At 40.1% G+C, this 24,777-nt stretch overlaps 1 protein-coding gene, 1 long non-coding RNA gene, 1 other non-coding gene and 1 pseudogene across 9 annotated transcripts in view; 1 reads left to right on the forward strand and 3 right to left on the reverse strand.

Moving 5' to 3' along the window:
• TESK2 (testis associated actin remodelling kinase 2) overlaps positions 1 to 24,777 on the reverse strand; it is a 125,777-nt gene that overhangs the window by 79,813 nt on the left and 21,187 nt on the right. For 5 of the 7 annotated variants that reach the window (XM_059689940.1, XM_059689939.1, XM_059689937.1 and 2 more), the window contains exon 3: positions 1,821 to 1,942. The exons of 1 other annotated variant lie outside the window; for it this stretch is intronic. In XM_059689940.1, coding sequence (XP_059545923.1) covers positions 1,821 to 1,942 — 122 coding nt within the window. Of the gene's footprint in view, positions 1 to 1,820; positions 1,943 to 8,262; positions 8,349 to 24,777 lie in introns of all 7 variants that reach the window. One more of the 7 variants, XM_059689943.1, reaches the window with a different exon arrangement.
• LOC132229516 (uncharacterized) lies at positions 4,599 to 5,421 on the reverse strand. Its single transcript, XR_009451699.1, has 2 exons — positions 5,100 to 5,421; positions 4,599 to 5,045 (listed from the first exon to the last, which is right to left on the reverse strand). It is a non-coding gene; the product is annotated as an uncharacterized LOC132229516 (long non-coding RNA).
• LOC132232170 (small nucleolar RNA SNORA24) lies at positions 13,043 to 13,157 on the reverse strand. The gene has a single exon (XR_009452313.1). It is a non-coding gene; the product is annotated as a small nucleolar RNA SNORA24 (small nucleolar RNA).
• On the forward strand, positions 21,929 to 23,138 carry LOC132231203 (large ribosomal subunit protein uL22-like; annotated as a pseudogene).

Here is a 24,777-nt window from a genome sequence, read left to right on the forward strand (position 1 = left end):
TCTTTTAATATATATTTTATTGATTCCTTACAGAGAGGAAGGGAGAGGGACAGAGAGCCAGAAACATCGATGAGAGAGAAACATCGATCAGCTGCCTCCTGCACACCCCCTACCGGGGACGTGCCCACAACCAAGGTACATGCCCCCGACCGGAATCAAACCCAGGATCCCTGAGTCCACAGGCTGACGCTCCATCCCCTGAACCAAACCGGCTAGGGCAAGTTTCTCTTTTTTTAAAAAAAAAATATTTTTATTGATTTCAGAGAGGGAGGGAGAGGAAGAAAGAGAAACAAATGATGAGAGAAAATTGAATCATTGATCGGCTCCCTCCTGCACGCCCCACACTGGGGACCGAGCCTGCAACCCCGCCATGTGCCCTGACCAGGAATCAAACCTTGACCTGGTTCATAGGTTGTCACTCAACCACTAAACCACACTGGCCAGGCAAGAAAAGTTTCTTCCTCCCCGATGTTTGTTTATATATATATATATACACACACATACATACATATATACACACACACACACACACACACACATATATATATACATATACACACACACACACACATCTTTATTGATTTCAGAAAGGAAGGGAGAGGGAGAGATAGAAACATCAATGATGAGAGAGAATCATTGATTGGCAGGATCAAGCCTGCAACTCAGGCATGTGCCCTTGACTGGAATCGAACCCGTGACTCCTCAGTCCTCAAGCCAATACTCTACCCACTGAGCCAAACTGGTTAGGGCTGCCCCCATAGTTTCATTTGGAAATATACTCACCACACACACACACACACACACACACACACACACACACACACACACAAAATCAAGATAATTAGAGTAAGAAAGATTCAGATAGTAGTTACCAGAAAGTAATAATTACATAACCCTATTATTTAAAAAATTCTCCTTTAAAAAGGTAAACTCTGTCACCTCAAGTGAATGCTAAAATATAGTTTGGGGCATAACAATTTTTATTTTCGTTTATTGATTTAATTACAATTCCTCATAACGCAATTAAGAAAATTAAATAACTGTATGAAGGCTAAAATCTTTTTTTCTGTGATGTCTTAGCTGGTTTGGCTCAGTGGATAGAGTGTCGGCCTGTGGACTGAAGGGTCCTGGGTTTGATTCCGGTCAAGGGCCTGGGTTGCAGGCTCGATCCCTAGTAGGAGGCATGCAGGAAGCAGCCAATCAATGATTCTCTCTCATCATTGATGTTTCTATCTCTCTCCCTCTCCCTTACTCTCTGAAATCAATAAAAATATATTTAAAAATAATAATAGCCCTAACCAGTTTGGCTCAGTGGATAGAGTCAGCCTGTGGACCGAAGGGTCCCAGGTTCTATTCCCGTCAAGGGCATGTACCTTGGTTGTGGGCATATCCCCAGGAGAAGTGTGCAGGAGGCAGCTGATCGATGTTTCTCTCTCATCGATGTTTCAAACTATCCCTCTCCCTTCCTCTCTGTAAAAAATCAATAAAATATATATTTTAAAAATAATAATAATAATAAAATATTTTTTTCTTTGATAAATTACTAATTCAGCAGTAAGAAACAACTGTTCTAATGAGCTTCTACTAAGAGTAAAGCAATCTGAGAGACAGATGAAGTTGCTTTAGTAAATGCAGTTAACTACCAGAAAAACTAAGTCTCAATAGGTAGAAAAAGACCTACACAACAGCTAAACCCCAGCACGACAGATTCAGCAAGAAATCTTGAATCCTTCTTTTTAGCTGTTAATGCTATTTAACAAGCTTCCAATAATGTTTTAACTTTTTCACTGACCCCTAGGAAGGAAAAATAAAGCCATTACCTAAGGATGTTGGGGTGGGAGAGTCTATTCATAAGCTGGATTTCCTTCAGCATGTTTGCCCGGTTACTACTCAATGTGTTCATCTTAAGAGCCATCACCTGACCAGAAGCTCGGTGGCGCACCTGGAAAATAAAATAGGACAAGAAAGAGGCTCAAGGACAACAGGAATATATGAGGTCAAAATCTCCACATGTAGAACATGCCAATGTGTTTTAGTGCCAGTTTAGATAAAATAGACTCGGTAGGGGATGTTTTCCTGTAAACTCTGTGATCACATTAGGGTCTCATGTCCATTGATGAAGATGAATTTATTCCATCCAAGACCAAAATTATTTCACAGAAATTCATTGAAATGACAATAGCCCAGAAGTTTAGCATATCGATTAATAGAGGACAGACATCACAGCTTATGATAGAATTCAAAGGAACAATGTGGCCAGGCAGAAGAAGGGGGAGGAGGAAGGAAAACACTCAGAACCACAAGAACCCTAATCAGAAAAACTTAGAACACTGGCTATCTCTCCTCTCTTCTAGATCACTTAGTAAGATTTGGAATTCAACTCTCTTCCTAGTGCATCAATGATTCTGTTGTCATGTACCTCGTGATTGATAAAAGAGAACTAGCTTTCCTTTTCAGATCCTGCATGGATAAGTTAAATGAGACATTTATATACAAAGAACACACTGACAGTATTTTTCCAACTCTATTTACAGAAGACATCTGTGTTTTGATAAGAGCTCTCCATTCTGAAAGTCACTCTTCTTTTTTTCCCTCCATCATCTGAAAACTAACACTGAGTTGTTAACAAAATGTCTGCTTTTAAGAAAGTCTGATATTAAAACAATGTGTGAAATTCAGGGATAAACAACTTGTGTTTCAAACTAATCAGAAAGAACCCTACTTCCTTAAACAAGTGGACAAGATGATGAACATGTTCATAACTCATTGTATTTTGTCTTTCATCTGCATCAAATATTATTCTCAATTCTTCTAGTTCCTCAAATTTTATTTATCTTTCAAGCTATACTCAAATATCCCATCCTTGCTGAAGTCTTCCTTTACTCTCTCTGGAAATTATTTATACTACCTCAGGACAACATTCATAACACCAGTATTCCATTCATCATACAGTTCTGTCTATAAATTTACATATCTTCTCACTAGGCTATAAAGCATCTTGAGACTGGGACGTATATTATATTCATTCTTGTCTTACAGTGCCTAGGAGGCCTTGTCACGGCATAAGGGCACAGTGAAAACAATAGTAACAACAGTTAAATTATACTTTTAATATAATTTCTAAGGGCCAATAAACCATTTATTTATCCATTTATTTATTTATTTGGGGTGGTTGGTGAGGCGGAGAGTGCTTTTCTTTCTTTTTCTTTTTTGGTGGCACAGGTTGGGGGGAGAATGGAAATAGAAAAGTAGTATATGTTTTGGTCAAATTTTTCTCAGTTTTACCATCTAGAAAATGACAAGCAATAAGCTATATGGCTAGTCAGATAAGAAAGAGAATAAAGAATCAGCTGGTTGGAGCATCATCCATCCAATACACCAAAAAGGTTGCAGGTTCAATCCCAGGTCAGGGCATGTATGGGAGGCAACTGATTGAAGTTTCTCTTTCTTTCTCTCTCTGTCTCTCTCTTCTCCCCTTCCTCTCTCTCTAAATTTAATAAAAACATATCCTTGGATATAGCACAGAGGTATTTATATAGATGTTGATGAAATGAGCACTCAGGGAAAAACTTCATGGGGCTTCAGTGAAATCTCAAAGGATTCATAGATTTGGATAATTTTTTTTTTTTTTAAGAATAGAATAGAGTGTCTGGCTGGTGTGCTCAGTAGTTGAGCATCGACCTATGAACCAGGAAGTCATGGTTCGATTCCCAGCCAGGGCACATGCCTGGGTTCCAGGCTCCATCCCTGGTAGGGCGAGGCCGATCATCATTAATGTTTCCATCTCCCTCTCTTAAATAAATAAATAGCCCTAACTGGTTTGGCTCAGTGGATAGAGCGTCGGCCTGTGGACTGAAGGGTCCCGGGTTTGATTCCAGTCAAGGACATGTACCTTGGTTGCGGGCACATCCCCAGTAGGGGGTGTGCAGGAGGCAGCTGATCAATGTTTCTCTCTCATCGATGTTTCTAACTCTCTAGCCCTCTCCCTTCCTCTCTGTAAAAAATCAATAAAATATATTTTTAAAAAAAAATAAAAATAAGTAAATAAATAAATAAATCCCTATATATAAAAGGCTAAGTGACCAACTGTCCGTCTAACCAACCATCTGACCAACCAACCAACCAGTATATATGATGCACACTGGCAATTTTAAAATAAACATTGAATCCACGCTAGTTTGGCTCAGTGGATAGAGCATCCACCTGTGGACTGAAGGGTCCCCGGTTCAATTCTGGTCCGGGGGCATGTACCTTGGTTGCGGGCACATCCCCAGTAGGAGATGTGCAGGAGGCAGCTGATTGATGTTTCTCTCTCATCAATGTTTCTAACTATCTCTCTCCCTTCCTCTCTGTAAAAAATCAATAAAATATATTTAAAAACAAAAAAATCTAAAACTAGTATCTGACTACTTCATTATTTCTTCTAGAATGGTCAGGCCCAAAAATCTGCATACTGAAATCTTTACTTTTACTATTTTAATTTAATTTTACTTTTATCATAAAGTTAGGGTATCATGGTGATGTTTTATACTTACCAGCAATAGTAACCTTAATTACCTATTAATTTCATTCCAGAGTAGTTAAGAGTTATGTTTAAAAAAAAATTGTCATTGCTTTTCATGAAGATGGCATCAAAAGCAACAGAAGTCCCTGCCCCTCCCAAAGCAGAAGCCAAAGTAAAGGCTTTCAAGGTCAAGAAAGCAGGGCTGAAAGGAGTCCACAGCCACAACAAAAAAGATATTCATATCACCCACCTTCCCACAGCCCAAGACACAGCAGCTCTGAAAGCAGCCCAAATATCCTTGGAAGAGTGTCCCCAGGTGAAGTAAGCTTGAACGCTATGACTCCTAACTACTGAGTCAGCCATGAAGAAGATAGAAAACAACAACACATTTGTTCTGTTCATTTGTGGATGTCAAGGCCAACAAGCACAAGATCAAGCAAGCTGTGACGAAGCACTAAGAAAATGACCTTGCCAAGGTCAAAACCTGATCAGGCCTGAGGGAGAAAAGAAGGCACATATTCAACTGACTTGTAAGACTATACTTTCAGGGATCATTTCTATAGTTTGTCATATTCAACTGACTTGTGACTATGACACTTTCAATGTTGTCAACAAAACTGGGGTCACCTAAACTGAGTCCAGCTGGCTAATTCTAACTATAAAGATGTTTTCACCATAAAAAAAATTGTTATAATAGCAATAATATAGGTAACATTTATAGCACTAGCTACATACTAGGTTCTGCTGTGTAATTCCTTTATATATATTAACTCATTGAATCCTCAAAATAATTCTATGAGGTAGGTATTATTAACATCCCCTATTTTACAGCTTAAATCCCCTGCTCAGGGAGACAGATAGCAGAAATCCAATTAATGCAATTTGCCAACCACACCCAAGGAGGGAATATATCTCATTTTGGCACATCAGCATAAAGCTGATGAATATTCTATTCAGGTCCTCCCCTAAGACCTCCCCTAACACCTCCCACCCCCCAGCCTTAAAAAACCTTCAAAATGAAAGCTCCATCTAAGGGACCCTTCACAAGACTTGCAACCTGGGAGCAATGGGCAGCAGCAGCTCATCCTGGGCTAACCCCCTAACCCTGTCCCTAAGGCCTCCTTTTTTCTGTTTTGTTTTGTGTGTTTTTTAAGAATAGTTTACTGGGCAGAGAAACCAAGATGGCGGCATAGGTTAACGCCGGAGATTGCTGCCTCGAACAACCAATTCAAGGGTACACCTAAAAGACGGAACGGACATCATCCAGAACCACAGGAAGGCTGGCTGAGTGGAAATTCTACAACTAGGAGGAAAGAGAATACCATACCCAGACTCAGAGGAGGCGCAGTGCTGAAGTGAAATACCCAGGTGCGGAGTGCGCGCGGAGCGGGCTGGAGGCAGAGGGCGCGGTTGTTGTTTTCAATCGGGAGGGAGTTTCAGACTCTGAGCTCCAGATCCGGGCGAGTCTCTAGGGACCCAGACTCAAACGGGAGAAGCGGGACTATCTGGCTTCGGTCGGAACTCGAAGGCAGCTTTCTCTCCGAGGTTTGCAGCGGTTGCTGGGACTCTGTGAGGCAGAGCCCCTAGGGATGGAACTGAGAGCAGCCATAACTGCTCGCTCTGCCCGCCCTGTAGATCCCCGGGGACCCGCCCCGCCTAAGCCCTGCACAGAGCCATTTGCCAGATAGCCTCAGGCAAACGCTAGATTAGCACCGCCCTAGAGATCCAGCACAGAAGCTCTCCCACTGCAGACACAGCTGATTCTCATAGCCAGTTGGCCTGGAGGTCAAATCACCCCCAGTATTACCGACAACAATCAAGGCTTAACTACAACAAGACTGCGCACAAAGACCACTAGGAGTGCACCAAGAAAGCATAAAAAATGCGGAGACAAAGAAACAGGACAAAACTGTCAATGGAGGATATTGAGTTCAGAACCATACTTTTAAGGTCTCTTAAGAACTGTCTAGAAGCCGCCGATAAATGTAGTGAGATCCTCAAGAAATCTAATGAGACCCTCGATGTTATGATAAAGAACCAACTAGAAATTAAGCATACACGGACTGAAATAACGAATACTATACAGACTCCCAACAGCAGACCAGAGGAGCGCAAGAATCAACTCAAAGATTCGAAATGCGAAGAAGCAAAAAACACCCAACTGGAAAAGCAAAATGAAAAAAGAATCCGAAAATAAGAAGATAGTGTAAGGAGCCTCTGGGACAGCTTCAAGCATACCAACATCAGAATTATAGGGGTGCCAGAAGATGAGAGAGAGCAAGATATTGAAAACCTATTTGAAGAAATAATGACAGAAAACTTCCCCCACCTGGTGAAAGAAATAGACTTACAGGTCCAGGAAACGCAGAGAACCCCAAACAAAAGGAATCCAAAGAGGACCACACCAAGACACATCATACTTAAAATGCCAAGAGCAAAAGACAAAGAGAAAATCCTAAAAGCAGCAAGAGAAAGAAACTCAGTTACCTACAAGGGAATACCCATACGACTGTCAGCTGATTTCTCAACAGAAACTTTGCAGGCCAGAAGGGAATGGCAAGAAATATTCAAAGTGATGAATACCAAGAACCTACAACCAAGATTACTTTATCCAGCAAAGCTATCATTCAGAACTGAAGGTCAGATAAAGAGCTTCACAGATAAGGAAAAGCTAAAGGAGTTCATCACCACCAAACCAGTATTATATGAAATGCTGAAAGGTATCCTTTAAGAAGAGGAAGAAGAAAAACGTAAAGATACAAATTATGAACAACAAACATGCATCTATCAACAAGTGAATCTAAGAATCAAGTGAACAAACAATCTGGTGATCATAATAGAATCAGGGACATAGAAAGGGAATAGACTGACTATTCTTGGGGGGGAAAGGGGTGTGGGAGATGCGGGAAGAGACTGGACAAAAATCGTGCACCTATGGATGAGGACAGTGGGTGGGGAGTGAGGGCGGAGGGTGGGGCGGGAACTGGGAGGAGGGGAGTTATGGGGGGAAAAAAGAGGAACAAATGTAATAATCTGAACAATAAAGATTTAATTAAAAAATAAAAAAGAATAGTTTACTGATTTTAGAGAAAGAGGAAGGGAGGGATAGAGAGACCATCGATGTGAGAGTGAAAGATAGGTTGCCTCCTGTACACCTCAAACCAGTGACCCTTTAGTGCATGGGATGATGCCCAAACAACTGAGCCACACATGCCAGGGCTTCTCTGACCTCTTAGCTAATCTCCCTCCTGTTGCTTTTTCTATCCTAGGCCCTTCCTTGTTTCACTGTCCCCAGATTTAATAGCTGTCCTCTAAAACTCACTTGGACCCATAATGTGAAATCTTTCCTGCATGAATTCAAGAATCCACACACTACCGGCGGCTGGTGCTAGGCTCATGGCTAGGTCTCCTGTCCAGTAACAGTAATATACAACATAAAAATTGACCAAAAAAACAAGGAAAATGGCAAATCCACAATCTTCATGGCATATTTTAACCTACTTCTTAGACAGTAACAGCTCAAACAGATAAGAAATGAGTATGGATATAACATACATATTAATAAATTTGACATAGTTGATCTAATCCTGTCCCAACAAGACAGGTGTGGGGGGTTTTTCAAAAAATGCACATAAATGAATTCTCCAAAAATTTCAATTCTCAAAAACCACATTCCTAGACCATGATAAAACAAAATTAGAAATCAACAATAAAGAGATAGTTAAAAACAATAATAATGGACAATACTAATTATTTACCCAACATCTTACATGACAATGTTCTCAGTTGACACATTCAATCTGGCAATCTTCCTTGCAGCTGGGTTGGGCCAGGTGGCAGAGCCCTAGTAAGGAGATTAAGTATTGCTAGGTGGCATCTGAGAATGCTACTGTTTTCTTAGTGAAACTGTCCTTTATCCTTCTCCCTTGTTATAGACTGGAGCAAAGATGTGTGGTGCTTGCATCAAAAACAGCTATCATGTAACCAAAAAAACAAAAGTTACACACTACATATAAGAAGCTAGAAGATTGGATTGTTGATGACATCCTCAAGCAGATGCACAGCAGAGAAATTTATTAAAATTTCTTGAGAAAAATTAATCTCTATTTGAATAAGCCACTGTCTTCAGGTTTCTGTAACATACTGCCCAAGACAATCCTATCTGATTTGCAAAAGATTAAAACATAAATGAGCTAGAATTCAACCAAAAATGCTAAAAAACAAGAAAGTGTAATAAAGATAAAAACAAAAATTAATGAAACGGAAAACAAGGAAACAATAGAGACGTTCAACAAACCAAAAGCTGATTTGGAGGCAGAAAATAAAACCTAATAAAATGAAGAAACAAAGTTGGAGGAGAACCAAGATGGCGGCATAGGTTAACGCCCGAGTTTGCTGCTTTGAACAACTACTTCAAAAGTGAAACTAAAACACGGAACGGACATCACCCAGAACCACAGGAACGCTGGCTGAGTGGAAGTCCTACAACTAGGAGGAAAGAGAAATGCACACGGACACTCAGAGGAGGCGCAGTGCTAAAGTCAAATTCTGAGGTGCGGAGTGCGCGGAGCGGGCTGGCGGCGGAGGGCCCGGTTGTTGTTTTCAATCGGGAGGGAGTCGCAGACTCTGAGCACCAGATCCGGGCGAGTCTTTAGGGACCCAGACTCAAACGGGAGAAGCGGGACTGTCTGGCTTCGGTCAGAGCGAGTGCAGCTTTCTCTCCCAGCTTTGCAGCGGGTGCTGGGACTCAGAGAGGCAGAGCCCCTGGGGACAGGACTGAGAGCCGCCATAACTGCTCTCTCCGGCCCACCCTGTTGATCCTGTGCGACCCGCCCCGCCCAAGCCCTGCACAGAGGCATTTGCCGGATAGCCTCAGGCAAAGGCTAGATTAGCACCTCCCTAGAGGACAGAAGTTCTCTCACTGCTGACACAGCTGATTCTCATAGCCACTTGGCCTGGAGGTCAAACCCTCCCTGGAATTAGCTACAACAATCAAGATTTAACTATAAGACTGGGAACAAAGACCACTAGGGGGTGCACCAAGGAAGCATAAAAAATGCGGAGACAAAGAAACAGGACAAAATTGTCAATGGAAGATATAGAGTTCAGAACCACACTTTTAAGGTCCCTCAAGAACTGTTTAGAAGCTGTCGATAAACTTAATGAGGTCTACACGAAAACTAATAAGACCCTCGATCTTATATTGGGGAACCAACTAGAAATTAAGCACACACAGACTGAAATAACGAATATTATACAGACGCCCGACAGCAGACCAGAGGAGCGCAAGAATCAAGTCAATGATTTGAAATGCGAGGAAGCAAAAAACATCCAACCGGAAAAGCAAAATGAAAAAAGAATCCAAAAATGCGAGGATAGTGTAAGGAGCCTCTGGGACAGCTTCAAGCGTACCAACATCAGAATTATAGGGGTGCCAGAAGATGAGAGAGAGCAAGATATTGAAAACCTATTTGAAGAAATAATGACAGAAAACTTCCCCCACCTGGTGAAAGAAATGGACTTACAGGTCCAAGAAGCGCGGAGAACCCCAAACAAAAGGAATCCAAAGAGGACCACACCAAGACACATCATAATTAAAATGCCAAGAGCAAAAGATAAAGAGAGAATCTTAAAAACAGCAAGAGAAAGAAACTCAGTTACCTACAAGGGAATACCCATACGACTGTCAGCTGATTTCTCAACAGAAACTTTGCAGGCCAGAAGGGAGTGGCAAGAAATATTCAAAGTGATGAATACCAAGAACCTACAACCAAGATTACTTTATCCAGCAAAGCTATCATTCAGAATTGAAGGTCAGATAAAGAGCTTCACAGATAAGGAAAAGCTAAAGGAGTTCATCACCACCAAACCAGGATTATATGAAATGCTGAAAGGTATCCTTTAAGAAGAGGAAGAGGAAGAAAAAGGTAAAGATACACATTATGAACAACAAATATGCATCTATCAACAAGTGAATCTAAGAATCAAGTGAATTAATAATCTGATGAACAGAATGAACTGTTGATTATAATAGAATCAGGGACATAGAAAGGGAATGGACTGACTATTCTTGGGGGGCAAAGGGGTGTGGGAGATGTGGGAAGAGACTGGACAAAAATCGTGCACCTATGGATGAGGACAGTGGGTGGGGAGTGAGGGCGGAGGGTGGGGCGGGAACTGGGAGGAGGGGAGTTATGGGGGGGAAAAAAAAGAGGAACAAATGTAATAATCTGAACAATAAAGATTTAATTAAAAAAAAATGAAGAAACAAAGCTCCAGTGACTCTGGATCAAGAAAAAATGTTTAATTTTCTGGTCTCTGCCGACCGTTCTAGTCTTCACAGGCTTGCCTTTCCTTTACCTGTGCCCACTAGACTTGAAACAAACCCCATTTCTCACCATTCCTAGAATATTCCATGCTCACATTCCTCTGTGCCTCCACAAATGCTTCTTCTCCTGCTTGAAATGCCTTCCCTGCTTGTTCACCAGACAAGCTCTCCTCTCCTTCAAGGAAACTCAAGAGTGACCTTCTTCTATGACCCCTTCAAATAAGGTTTGTGGACAAAGAAGGGGTCACATACTAAACCTGAGAAGCTCAGGGGAGGCCTGCATAGCAGCCTTACAAACTTAGAGACTAGACCAGGGGTCCTCAAACTACGGCCCGCGGGCCACATGCAAATATAAATATTGTATTTGTTCCCGTTTTGTTTTTTTACTTCAAAATAAGGTATGTGCAGTGTGCATAGGAATCTGTTCATACTTTTTTTAAACTATAGTCCAGCCCTCCAACGGTCTGAGGGACAGTGAACTGGCCCCCTGTTTAAAAAGTTTGAGGACCCCTGGACTAGACTGTAAGTAAGCACATAGGATGGTCTGAAACTAAAACTTTTAAACTAAAATCGAGTCATGGTGGGTAGTCATGTCCTAAACTGGTATCTCCCGTGACAAAAGGTCAGTGTTTACCTTAACTGAGCTGGTCTATTGTCTTTTTGCATCTAAAATAGCATACCTTTGGAATGTCAAGGTAACTTCGCTTTTTCCACACCCTTCCAGGCACAACCACCAGGACATAGATCAGAAATCCTCTTTTTTTACAAAATATATTTTTATTGATTTCAGAAAGGAAGGGAGAGGGAGAGAGAGAGAAACATCAATGATGAGAGAGAAACATTGATTGGCCGCCTCCTGCACACCCCCTACTGGGGATCGAGCCTGCAACCCAGGCATGTGCCCTTGACCAGAATCAAACCCTGGACCCTTCAGTCCACAGGCCAACTCTCTATCCACTGAGCCAAACCAGCTAGGGCAGACCACAAATCCTCTTATTGTTATTATCATGTTATTGACTGTTAACGGTCCCATACCCACAGGTGTAAAGGAAGTGTGTGTCTATTCCTTTTTTACTTTGTATCCAATCTCAGAAATTTCCTTGCTTGCTTTCTCCTCCCTCCCTAATCTATCACCAATGAATTTCATGTAACCCCTTTATGATTGTAATGTATATAATAAGATGCAAACCTGCCATTCTCTGGAGCATTTTCTCAATCCATTTGGTACTGTTGTAATTAACTAGTTATAAATAACCAGAAAGGAGTAAAGGGAAGGCCAAATAGATACATGCTCAGTAAAGTATGGATGAAATAGGGAAGGTACTTGTCCATCAGTCACACCTGGGAATAGGTCATTGGACAGAATAGGTGTGTCCACTGCAAGCATGGGAAGATTTGAGATACATAAGCTCCTAAACAAAAGAGTTCCCTCTGTCTTGCACACTGGAATCCTGACTCCCCAGCAGTTGCCCACACGGCTCATGCCATGTAGACTCCACACACGATGGACTAATGGACTACAACTAGTCTAATGTTGTCCGGGACACAACTCCACATGTAATGGAAACTTTGGACGCTGGCTTTGTTTTTGGTCCTGCTGAATCCTCAGCTGCACATCTTCAGAACTGGATGTAATTCCACGTTAAAAAAAAAAAAATCATCCTTCCATGCAAGTCTTAGAAAAATCTTTTTTTCAAGGTATCGTAAGAATCTGACCCCTAACACCTAGTGGGGAAAGGGATCAATCCCCCACTTCCACCAATAACACATTGAGATTTGGCTTCCCGGCAATTGTGTTGTCAGTTTGGCTCAAATAAACTCATAAAAATCCTTACAGGTTTGGATGTTTCTTATGTTGACAGGTTTGTACTAGTGCCCAGTATTATTTTTTTTTCTATTTTTTTCTTTTTTTAAATAAAAACCCATCTGTGTAGCTAACTCACAGGGCAGAGACCACAGCAGGGCGTTCAGTTACTCCTCACTCAGCTGGCTAATTATTCTTCTGAATTACAAAATGCCAGCAGAACGGGCTAGTTCTGGCCTCCCAGTTCCTTTGCAGGTAAGACTAGCTCTGAAATACGGACGAAAAGGAACGTACCGTATTGTATGTTTTCCATCACCCATTGCAGCAATTAGTTCAACTTCGCAGAAACATTTGAAAAATACATCTTTGCGCAGTAACCCAGCACTCCCCAGGCTTTAGACGTGAAGAATGTCACTTGTGCAAGTCAGAATCTGATACCAATTAAATGGTGACAGCTTTGCCAATAAACAAGAAAATGCTCTTCCATGGCTAGGAAGGGAGACTACCACAGTGACCCAGTATTATATTCTTTAGCACTTTATGCATACGTTCACACATTTAGTAGCTATGTATTAAGCAATTTTAGGCTCTTGCAAAAGGCTCAACTTTAGCAAATGCTGTGTTTTAAATACATTTCCTATCTTCCGCCCTAAGCAAAAAGCTCTTTTAGGGCAGGATTTTATTTATTTCTCTATCCCTAGCATCTAGCTCAAAGTCCTACACCTAATGAGCATTCACTAAATAAATATCAGTTGAGTAATTAAATAAATGAATAAGATAGCAAGTAGTCCCAATGTTTATTACATGCTGGAATAAAAGCAGAGAGCTATGAGATCACAAAGGGGAAGCAACCAACCCTCTTACTCTCCTCACTGCAAAATAATACACTCTAGAATCAGCTATTTGTAATATCTTTCACATGCCTTCACATGTATCATATTTACAGAAATACTTCTACATACTGAGTGAATTCAAGTTGTCCATACAACTTGTGTGCTTTCAGTTATTTTTTTTCCAGCTGGATTATCAATTCAAGTAAAGGATCTTGGGAGATACTTCTGCATAGCAATATACATACAGTAACATTTGCTACCTGATAAATTATCCCTTGATGTCACCTAGGGCTGAGCTCAGCCCACAGAGACATCTGCAAAATATTTTACTAATTAGCAGCCCAACTTTCCACATCAGCTCTAGAGGGAATATTAAATGTCCTGAACATGGCCAAAAGCTACAATCATGCACTGTTGTGTGTGAACCTTAAGGAGACATATAAAACAGAGTCTCCTTTAAAACACATTTTTCACCCCAAAACATTGAACCTTCCATGAGAGTTTTTTCTCTGAAACCACCTGTAACTCAAAGAGTTTGCAAAACCAGATAAATGCAACAAGAAAGCCAATAGGAAATTTAGCAACAAACTGTTTTGACAGACAATTAGGATATACAACCAAGACCATTTCCAAGATGCAGAGTTCTAAGCATTGGACTGCTATCACTCTCTTTCTGCCAGCCTTTCCAATGCTAAACTCCTTGAAAAGGGGGGTGGGAAGTGAGGAAGGAAGTTCTTTTTCCTCTTTATTCTTTCTTTTCTAAATCTAATACGGTGTCAGCCCCTTGGAATTTGTGTTTGGTAGATGTAGCAGCTTCTCTGATCGTTAGGAACCTATCTATCTCTGCTGCTTGTCTCTCTTTTTCTTCTTCTCTACCCAAATAAAGGTACTTACTTCTCAAGGCTCAATCCATGCTGCCCTAGTCTTCTCTACCCATGCTCTTTCCTTGACTGTTTCTGACACTGAAAACATTTCCCTGATGGTTAAAAATATGCTCAGTTCCTACATAACACTGCTTTCATGCCAGAGTAATTCTGTACAATTAAGGATTTTCTCTATACTTATTTTTCCTTAATGGCATTCTTGATTTTGAAGGTTACCTTTATTCTCTGACTACCTGGGGTAGTTTAATTCTGAAATGGTTGATTTGATGTGAGGAGAAAGGCAAGCAGACAGACACACCTACACCACCCATCTTGCTCATGATGTTTTGGAGTTGGGGGGTGGTTGAGATCACTCCCAGAATTCACTATTTTGTTTCCCAAATGGCCTTGGTATAAACTGACTTCTAGTCAGAGCAATAACTGAAAACTGTATGTCAGAAATGTCTAATAGGCTTTCTGTAACCCTCATCCTCAAATAAAATATGTACTACCTCACATCATCCTCACTGTCCAATTCTTAGTCATCTTATAAAAGCTTCCTTATACATCTCAAGACATAGAGCTTAACTCTTTTCTGACACAGTAGTTATTTTAAAAATGTAGGCATTAATTACATCTTGTTAGAACAGGACCACCTGGTGTTGATGAAAACACTTCTTACAGTAAGGTCTCAAAGAAGCATATAAAGATGGACGAACCCAACCATCAAGTAAAAACAGACAATTTGAGAAAAATCTATGAGTTATCTGCATAATCAGGCTGCAACATGATCACATTTAAAAGAAAAGATTCACTCTCTTGCAAATTTCACAAGTTACAGTTTGACAGGCTAAAAAATTATGGTCAGTTGGGACACAGATCACTGTAGTAACACTAGCATTTTGAGACCCAGGATCTTACTTCTCAAAGCAGACAAGGCTACCGAAGAACATAAAGCCTTTACCGTCCCAAGCACAAAAATAAAACATCCCAGAACAAAATAACATTCATACTGAAATGTGCCCCTTACTTTCCTTTTATACCACAACTGTTAATAATGCTACAGATTTAGAGTTTGCATGACAAACTCCATGGCACTAAATAATAAATGTATAACCATGAATGCAAATAAATCAATTTTTCAGGACCAAGCAGATGGCAGATATGTGGTTCTTTGTTTTGTAAGTTTACTATTTTCTTTTTTCTAAATATATTTTATTAATTTTTTACAGAGAGGAAGGGAGAGAGATAGAGTTAGAAACATCGATGAGAGAGAAACATCGATCAGCTGCCTCCCGCACATCTCCTACTGGGGATGTGCCCGCAACCCAGGTACATGCCCTTGACCGGAATCGAACCTGGGACCTTTCAATCCGCAGGCCGATGCTCTATCCACTGAGCCAAACCGGTTTCAGCTACTATTTTCTTATAGCTTGGCATTTCCAGACATAGTGCTGTCAATTTAGGAAAATATTTCAGGGGGAAAAAGTAGGAACTTAAGTCTCTATCTTATATAATTAGTTATATACTTATCACACAAACCGAATCAGGTTAAACTCTATAAGAAAGTATTTTTGGAACATATAGGCAGTCCCAAAAAATATATACACACTTTGAATAATTATTCCAATAGGTTAACTCTGAAATGAAAGAAACATCAATTGAACCGTATCCAGTTTGGCTCAGTGGATAGAGCATCAGTCTGCGGATTGAAGGGTCCTGGGTTCGATTCTGGTCAAGGGCACATGCCTAGGTTGCAAGCTCAATCACTGGTCCTGGTCGGGGCTCATTTGGGAGGCAACCAATCAACTTGTCTCTCTCACATCAATGTTTCTCTCTCTGTCTCTCCCTTTCCCCTCCACTCTCTCAAAAAATCAATGGAAAAATATCCTCGGGTGAGGATTAACAAATAAAACAAAAAAATAAAAAATGTCCCAGATACTGTCAAGTACAATAAATCACTGGTTTAAAAAAATGAAATATTTTGCCCAGCTGGCATGGCTCAGTGGTTGAGCATCAACCTATGAACCAGGAGGTCATGGCTCGATTCCTGGTCAGGGCATATGCCTGGGTTGCAGGCTCAATCCCCAGTGTGGGGCATGCAGGAGGCATGATTCTCTCTCATCATTGATGTTTCTATCTCTCTCTCTCTCCCTTCCTCTCTGAAATCAACAAAAAATATATTCAAAAATAAATATTTATTTATTTATTTTTAAAATAAAAAGCATGTTTAGCACTTCAAATCATTTCACTCTTCTCCATCCCCATTGACACCACACTCACTTCCACCACAAATCACATTGCCAAACTGATCTATTCTTACCTTCTCCAATTCATTTGATAACTGTAGTCAGAGTAAACTTTTTATTATAATGCATAACAGAACATATTAAATCCTTGTTTAAAAGCAAATCTCTTAAGATAAATTCCAAAATCCTCATTCTTGAGGACCTCATTCCAAAATCCTTATATGTACAAACATATAAGAATCCTCCCAAACCAAAGATCACTCTCTAAGCTTTTTGGACAACCCCTTTAATTATAGTCACTTTCATTTTAATAAAAATTTCCTTTTTTAACATCTACAAAAGAGAACAAAGAAAAAAATCCAATTTACAATAGCATCAAAACTTAACAGCTAATCTATAGAACTCTTAGAAGAAAACGTTGGTAAAAATCTTCATAACAATGAATTTGCCCACGATTTCATGGATATGACACCAAAAACACAAACAACAACAGAAAAAAAAATAAATTGGACTTCATCAAAATTAAGAACTTCTATGCATCAAAGGATACTACATAAAGAATTTCTACAATCAACACTAATAAAAGAGAAAAATGGTAATTGGCGTACGAGCTACCCTTTTCATTGGCTAATCAGGGCTATATGCAAATTAACTGCCAACTAAGATTGGCAGTTAACTGCCAACAAGATGGCGGTTAATTTGCATACGTAGGCACAATACAGGGAGGCGAAAGGGAAAGTAGGAAGAAGCCCCCTGCCACTGACAGTGATCAGAAACCCAGGGGGGAGCTAAGAGCTGGGGGGCAGGGCAAAGGCGGCCCTGGGGCCGCCTTTGCCCTGCCCCCCAGCCATGATTGGAGAATCAGGCGCCTTTTCCGCCCTGGCCAGTGATAGCAGGAAGTAGGGGTGGAGCCAGCAATGGGAGCTGGGCACGGTTGAAGCTGGCAGTCCCGGGAGCTAGGGGTCCCTTGCCTGGGCCTAAAGCGAAGCCCACGATCGTGGGGCCGCTGCAGCTGCAGGTCCCCACTGCCCGGGCCGGACGCCTAGGCCAGAGGCGTCAGGCCTGGGCAAGGGGCTGATCCTGCGATTGGAGGGTGATGGGGGTCAACGCCTGAGGGCTCCCAGTATGTGAGAGGGGGCAGGCTGGGCTGAGGGACACTCCCCCCCCCCCCACACACACACACACACCCAGTGCACGAATTTCGTGCACCGGGCCCCTAGTCCTATATAATACAACCCTAATATGCAAATTGACCAAATGGTGGAACGACCAGTTGCTATGATGCACACTGACCACCAGGGGGCAGACGCTCAACGCAGAAGCTGCCCCCTGGCTGTCAGCCAGAAGCCAGGCTCACAGCTAACGAGCACAGCGATGGTGGCAGTGGCGGGAGCCTCTCCCGCCTCCACAGCAGCACTAAGGACCCCTCGGGGGATGTCCAACTGCGAGGGTGTGAAGGTCGGGCTGAGGGACTCCCCCAGTGCACAAATGTCGTGCACTGGGCCTCTAGTTAAAAATAAAAACAAACAATCCAATTCAAAAATAGGCAAAGAACTTGAATAGACATTTCTCAAAAGAAGATATACAAATGGCCAATAAGCAACTGAAAAAATGCTCAACATCACTAGTCATTAGGGAAATGTAAATCAAAACCACAGTGAGATACTATTTCACCACTAGTATGGTTATAATGACTTAATAAAGAAAAAGAGAGAAAGGCCGAAACCGGTTTGGCTCAGTGGATTGAGTGTCGGCCTGCGGACTGAAAGGTCCCGGGTTCGATTCCGGTCAAGGGCATGTACCTGGGTTGTGGGCACATTCCCAGTAGGGAGTGTGCAGGAGGCGGCTGATCGATGTTTCTCTCCCATCGATGTTTCTAACTCTCTATCTCTCTCCCTTCCTCTCTGTAAAAAATCAATAAAATATATTTAAAAAAAAAAAAGAAAAAGAGAGAAAGAAAGTAACGAGTGTTAGAGAGGTTATAGAGAAATTAATAAGCACAGGATTTCTTTCTAAGATGATAAAAATATTTTTAAATTAGAGGGTGATAGATACAGAGCCTTGTATACTAAAAATCATGGATTATATTTTTTATGACATGTGAATTATTTCTCAGAAAAATATAATGATACTTTGTTCTGGAATGCAATTCCAGGTTTTATAGTTTTCACATTACATGCTAAAATACAGAGTTATCTTATGGGGTAATAAAGGGTAGTTAAGTTATCTCAATAGACTGGAACAATCATCTTCCTAGAAAGTCTCCTTCCAAGTATACTACCAAATATAACAAGCACTAATGTAAAAAGAAAGTAAGAGCTTTCTACTATATTCCAACAGAAGCACTCTTAATTTGAAACATTAAACAAATGTTTGTTTGTCGGCCACTGCTACCCTGGTGCTGAACAGATCTGCCACTTACCGGAGGATGAAAGACTAGGGCCATTTGGTTTTAAGGTTTTTTCCCTTACTCTGCAAATGTACACTCACACCGCCTCCATTTACACACAACTCGGTTTTTCCCTAAGTAGATTTCACTAACATCCAAAATATTCCAAGTTATTTTCTTAGAAACAGTGAAATTAATCTGTTTTATGGTTTTTTTAAAAATGAAAACAATTAATAATCAAAAGAAAATATATGAAGCTCACAGTTTTAAATGTATATAAATCCAACTCATTTTGTTTATAAAAGTAAATTTTCCCAAATTCAGTAATAGAGCATAAAATACTTTCAACTTCTCTAATGCTTATATTCCAGAAGTTTATAACCTTAGCACTATTGATAGTTTGGGCCAGATAATATTTTGTTGTGGAGAACTCTCCTGTGCATTGTAGAATATTTAGCAACAACTCTGGCCTCTACGCACTAGATGCCAGTAACACCTCCTACCCAATTGTGACATCCAAAAATATCTCCAGACATTGCCAAATATCCCTTGCAGGGAAAACTGCCCATGGTTGAGAACCACTGCCCTAGTTCATCAGTCTTAATTATTTACTGACAGAGCAAATTAGCTAAACATATTTTTGTGAAATACAGTAGCTGAATATACCTAAAAGAGGAGATCTCGCCGAAACCGGTTTGGCTCAGTGGATAGAGCGTCGGCCTGTGGACTGAAGGGTCCCAGGTTCGATTCCGGTCAAGGGCATGTACCTGGGTTGCGGGCATATCCCCAGTGGGAGATGTGCAGGAGGCAGCTGATCGATGTTTCTCTCTCATCGATGTTTCTGGCTCTCTATCTCTCTCCCTTTCTCTCTGTGAAAAATCAATAAAATATATTTAAAAAAAAAAAAAAGAGGAGATCTCTTTGTGTTGTTGTTTTTTAATAAATCAATACCTGGAATGACTATAAAACCAATCTTTTAAATACATTTTTAAAATATTAATGTATATTCCCAAATATATAGTGTGGAAAAACAGAACTATGCTTCAAAACTAATGAATTTAGGTTTTCTTCTACACATACCTTTCCCAGAATACAAAAAAGTACCAGCTTATCTATCTCTATCTCTCTCTTTTTCTCTTCTTATAATCAGTATTAATAATCTCTACTCATTGTCCGGCCAAGGTGGCTCAGTGGTTGAGCATCAATCTATGAACCAGGAGGTCAGGGTTCCATTCCCAGTCAGGGCACGTGCCCGGGTTGCAGGGTCAATCCCCAGTGTGGGGCATGCAGGAGACAGACGATCAATGATTCTCTCTCATCATTGATGTTTCTAGCTTTCTCTCCCTCCCCCTTCCTCTCTGAAATCAATTAAAAAATATTTTTTTAAAAAATAATAATAATCTCTACACATAATAATTATGCAGGCATTGAAAGAGAACTTTATGTTCAAAACTTTCTACTTCTACCATGCTAATCTGTAGAACAATGATAAATTAATTGCAACCTAAAATACATGTTACCCAATAACAATTTAATTGTTTTTGAGGTTCTAAGATATTTACAATCCATAAACATAGCCCAAGTTTAACCAACAAAATTACCAGGTTGATTAATTTAAAAATGTGTGCTACTGCCCTAACTGGTTTGGCTCAGTGGATAGAGTGTTGGCCTGCGGACTGAAAGGTCCCAGGTTCAATTCTGGTCATGGGCATGTACCTTGGTTGTGGGCACATCCCCAGTAGGAGGTGTGCAGGAGGTAGCTGATCGATGTTTCTAACTCTCTATCCCTCTCTCTTCCTCTCTGTAAAAAGTCAATAAAACATATTTTTTAAATATTTTAAAAAATAATAAAATAAAAATGTGCGCTACCTCTGACAGTCACAATCTGAAGGAGCCCAAGTTCCTTCCAAACCAACTGCTCAAACAGATATTTTTACAGCTATACAACTAAATAAGGTTACTTAAGACAAAATAATTTTTAAAAATAATTTTTGGTAAAGAAAACAACAAATTATACTAACTGTAATTCACGGGGCTACTGACCCACACAGTGTAAAACAAAGATCATGAGGATTTTGCAAGTTGTAGTTTTTCATCCTTCATAAAGTACAGCCTAATAGTCTTTGTTAATTATGTAAAGCCAGGCTTCAGAACTAAATAAAGAATAGTGTAAATTGAACAGATGAATGACCAGAAGGTCCTAATTTCTAACGTGAATTATTTTGAAGAAATACAAATAAGCAGCAGCATAAATCCACATTTCTCAATGTGAAGTCATCAATCAAGCAGTCTTTCTTTTGCTATCTAAGGCAACTAAAAGGCCTTAAGATACCTGCATAATCTCCCACATGAGAAGTCAACTATTTCCTTTTATTGCCATGAATATACTTTTTATTTAACCTGACCTTTAAAGCTCTGTAATCATCTGTACTTTGTAATCAAAGATAAAAACTAACCATCACCTAGCTATGCACTATAGTTAGTTAGTAGACCAGAGGTTGGTTAACTTTTTCTGTAAAGGGGCTAGATAGTAAATATCTTAGGCTATGAGAGCCTATAGTCACTGTTGCAACTACTCAATTATGTCATTGTAACACAGAATCAGCCACAGAACATACACTAACAAATGGGTGTGGACGTGTTCCAATAAAACCAAAAAAAGCGGCAGACTGGATTTGGTACGAGGGCTATGGTTTGCCAAACCTTGAATCAAACTATTACATGTGAGAAGAAATAAATAGACCTATTCCTCTCTTTCCCAATGATAATGTTCTGACCATAATACTAATTACTTCCTAAAATGCTACAAAATACAATTAACTAGCTTTCTCCTATTTTGTAATGGACATTCACAGTGGAATAATGCTAGACTCTATTGCCTTAAATGAGGAATAAGAACCAACTATGAGAATCAAGTTCAGGATTAAGATTTGTACACAAGATAGCCCTTGTGAAATTGTGTGACCTCTGAAAATGGTTCGCTATTCACTAGACACAGAAAACCCCACAAAATCATGCATATCAAGAGGCTCAAATTTTCGTGTTCACTTTAAGAACACTCGTGAAACTGCCCAGGCCATCAAGGGTATGCATATTCGAAAAGCCACCAAGTATCTGAAGAATGTCACTTTAACACTAGATTGCCCAAGGAAGTCATTTTGACTGCTTTTTAATTTCAATTAGAAAAAGAATTATGTATATAAGGACACAATGTCTTAGAATTTTGTGACTTTTTGTACAACATATAAATGCGTTTATTAATAATTGTAGTTACCTCCCCCCTCCTTCATTTCTGGTATATATATATATATGTGTGTGTTATACCTATATTGCCCAAAAGCAGTCATTTTGACTGCTTGGGAAATTTTAAATAATCAAATGACTCTTATTATTGAATTGAGTAAATTTCTTATATGACCAGTTTGGCTCTGTATTGAAATAACAGTTTTCTTTTTTTTTTCGATTACCGTCACATGATAACGTACAAGTACATGATAAATTGTCGATACTTGATAAGTTGCAGTTGCTCAATAAGCTAAACTAGTACTTGTTATTCGAATCTTTATGCAGTGATACTTGTTCTAATAAGTTGTTTATTTTATTTCTTTTGCGCCCTAAATTCATGAAAGAAATGTCGAATAGAAGTGAGTTATTAGAAAAGCTAAGGAACATAAGTGAAGAGTGCTCCGGTATTATTCTTTCACAATGCAGTCATTTTGACTGCTTTTGGGCAATATAGGTATATACTAAGTTTCAGTCTTTCTAGTGTTAAAGAAGCAATGTGTGTCATTCCGTCATTACAATGGTGGAATTGGTAGGTGTGCCCAGGCAAAACAGTGGGGCTGGACACAGGGTCGGTGGCCCAAAAAGAGTGCTGAATTTTTGCTGCACATGCTTAAAAATGCTGAGAGCAATGCTGAACTTAAGGGTTTAGATGTAGACTGTCTGGTCATTGAGCACATTCAGGTGAACAAAACTCCCAAGATGCGGCATAGAACCTACAGAGCTCATGGGGGGATTAACCCATACATGAGCTCTCCCTGCCACATTGAAATGATCCTTACTGAAAAGGAGCAGGTTGTTCCTAAATCAGAAGAGGAGGTTGCACAGAAGAAAAAGATTACCTCAGAAGAAACTGAAGAAACAAAAACTTATGGCCCAGGAGTAAATTTAGCATAAAATAAATCTATATGTAAGTTAAAAAAAAAAAAAAAGATTTGTACTATAAACACTGTTCAGGCCGAAACCGGTTTGGCTCAGTGGATAGAGCGTCAGCCTGCGGACTGAAAGGTCCCAGGTTCGATTCCGGTCAAGGGCATGTACCTGGGTTGCGGGCATATCCCCAGTAGGAGATGTGCAGGAGGCAGCTGATCGATGTTTCTCTCTCATCGATGTTTCTGACTCTCTATCTCTCTCCCTTCCTCTCTGTAAAAAATCAATAAAATATATTTAAAAAAAATAAAAATAAAAAATAAACACTGTTCAGAAACCTGAGCCAAAAAATAAAAATAAAGGCTTTAAGTTCAGATCCAGAATCTATATGATCCCAGTAGAGGCAACTCTGAGACCATTGTATTGGGACATATCACATATCATCCACAATCTAGAACATAAGAACTCCAAGGAAAAACATTTCCCACTGATGATAGGCTTTCAATAAAAAATTATAAATCACAGGAGAAATGAAAAACCATGAAAAAGAACCAGCAGAACAAACAGCAGCAGGATCCAAACTCTAAGAGTTACAACTAATTTGAAAGGGACTTAAAACAAACAAAAAATTTTAATGGCCAAAACTTACTCATCTCTATACAAGCATATTAGAAACCTATAAGAAATATTTTTCTAGTAAAAATAATTTACCAAAATTGACTCAGAAGAAACAAAAATCTAAATAAGCCAATTACCCTAGAAGAATAGGAAAAGTTTTCAAGCAATTGGCCAAGCATTTCACAGGGGAATTCTATCAAATATTTAAGGAATAAATTATTCCAATATTATTTAAACTTTTCCAAGACACAGGGAGGTAAAAATCTTCCAAATTATTTTTATGAGGCAACATTGTTACCTCTTATTTTTATGAGGTGACATTGTTACCAAAACCTAACATGCTTACCAACAAAAGCATGAAAGAGAAAACCACACACCACAGCATAGATGGACCTGGAAAGTATTATGTTAAGTGAAATAAGCTAGTCAGAGAAAGACAAATACCATATGATCTCACTTATATGTGAAATCTGATGAACAAAATAAACTGGCCAACAAAATAGAACCAGAGGTATGAATACATGGAACACACTGACAAATGACAGAGGGGAGGGTTGAGGGGGGACTGAATGAAAGAAGGTGAAGGGAATTAACCAAAGAAAATATATGCATTCCCTATAGACACAGTCAACAGTGTGGTGATGGCCAGAGGGAAGGAGAGGGCAGGGGCTAGGTGGGGGTGGCCAAAGCGGGGTGGCGGTGGTGGAGGAATCCATAATAATGTCAACAATAAAAATAAAGTTAAGCCCAGCCAATGTGGCTTGGTGGTTGAACATTGACCCATGAACCAGTAGGTCACAGTTTGATTCTGGGTTGTGGGCTTGATCCCCAGTTAGGGGTGGGGGGTGCAGGAGATAGCTGATTGATTCCCTCTCCCTCTCCCTTCCTCTCTGAAATCAATAAAAACATTTTTTTAATAAAAAAATAACATTAGCCGGTATGGTCCAGTGGATAGAGCATCAGTCTGTGGACGAAAGGGTCCTGGGTTCAATTCTAGTCAAGGGCACGTACCTTGGTTGCAGGCTCCTCCCTCCCCT

The sequence above is a fragment of the Myotis daubentonii genome, chromosome 3, assembly GCF_963259705.1.
Source record: "Myotis daubentonii chromosome 3, mMyoDau2.1, whole genome shotgun sequence".
NCBI lineage: Eukaryota > Metazoa > Chordata > Mammalia > Chiroptera > Vespertilionidae > Myotis > Myotis daubentonii.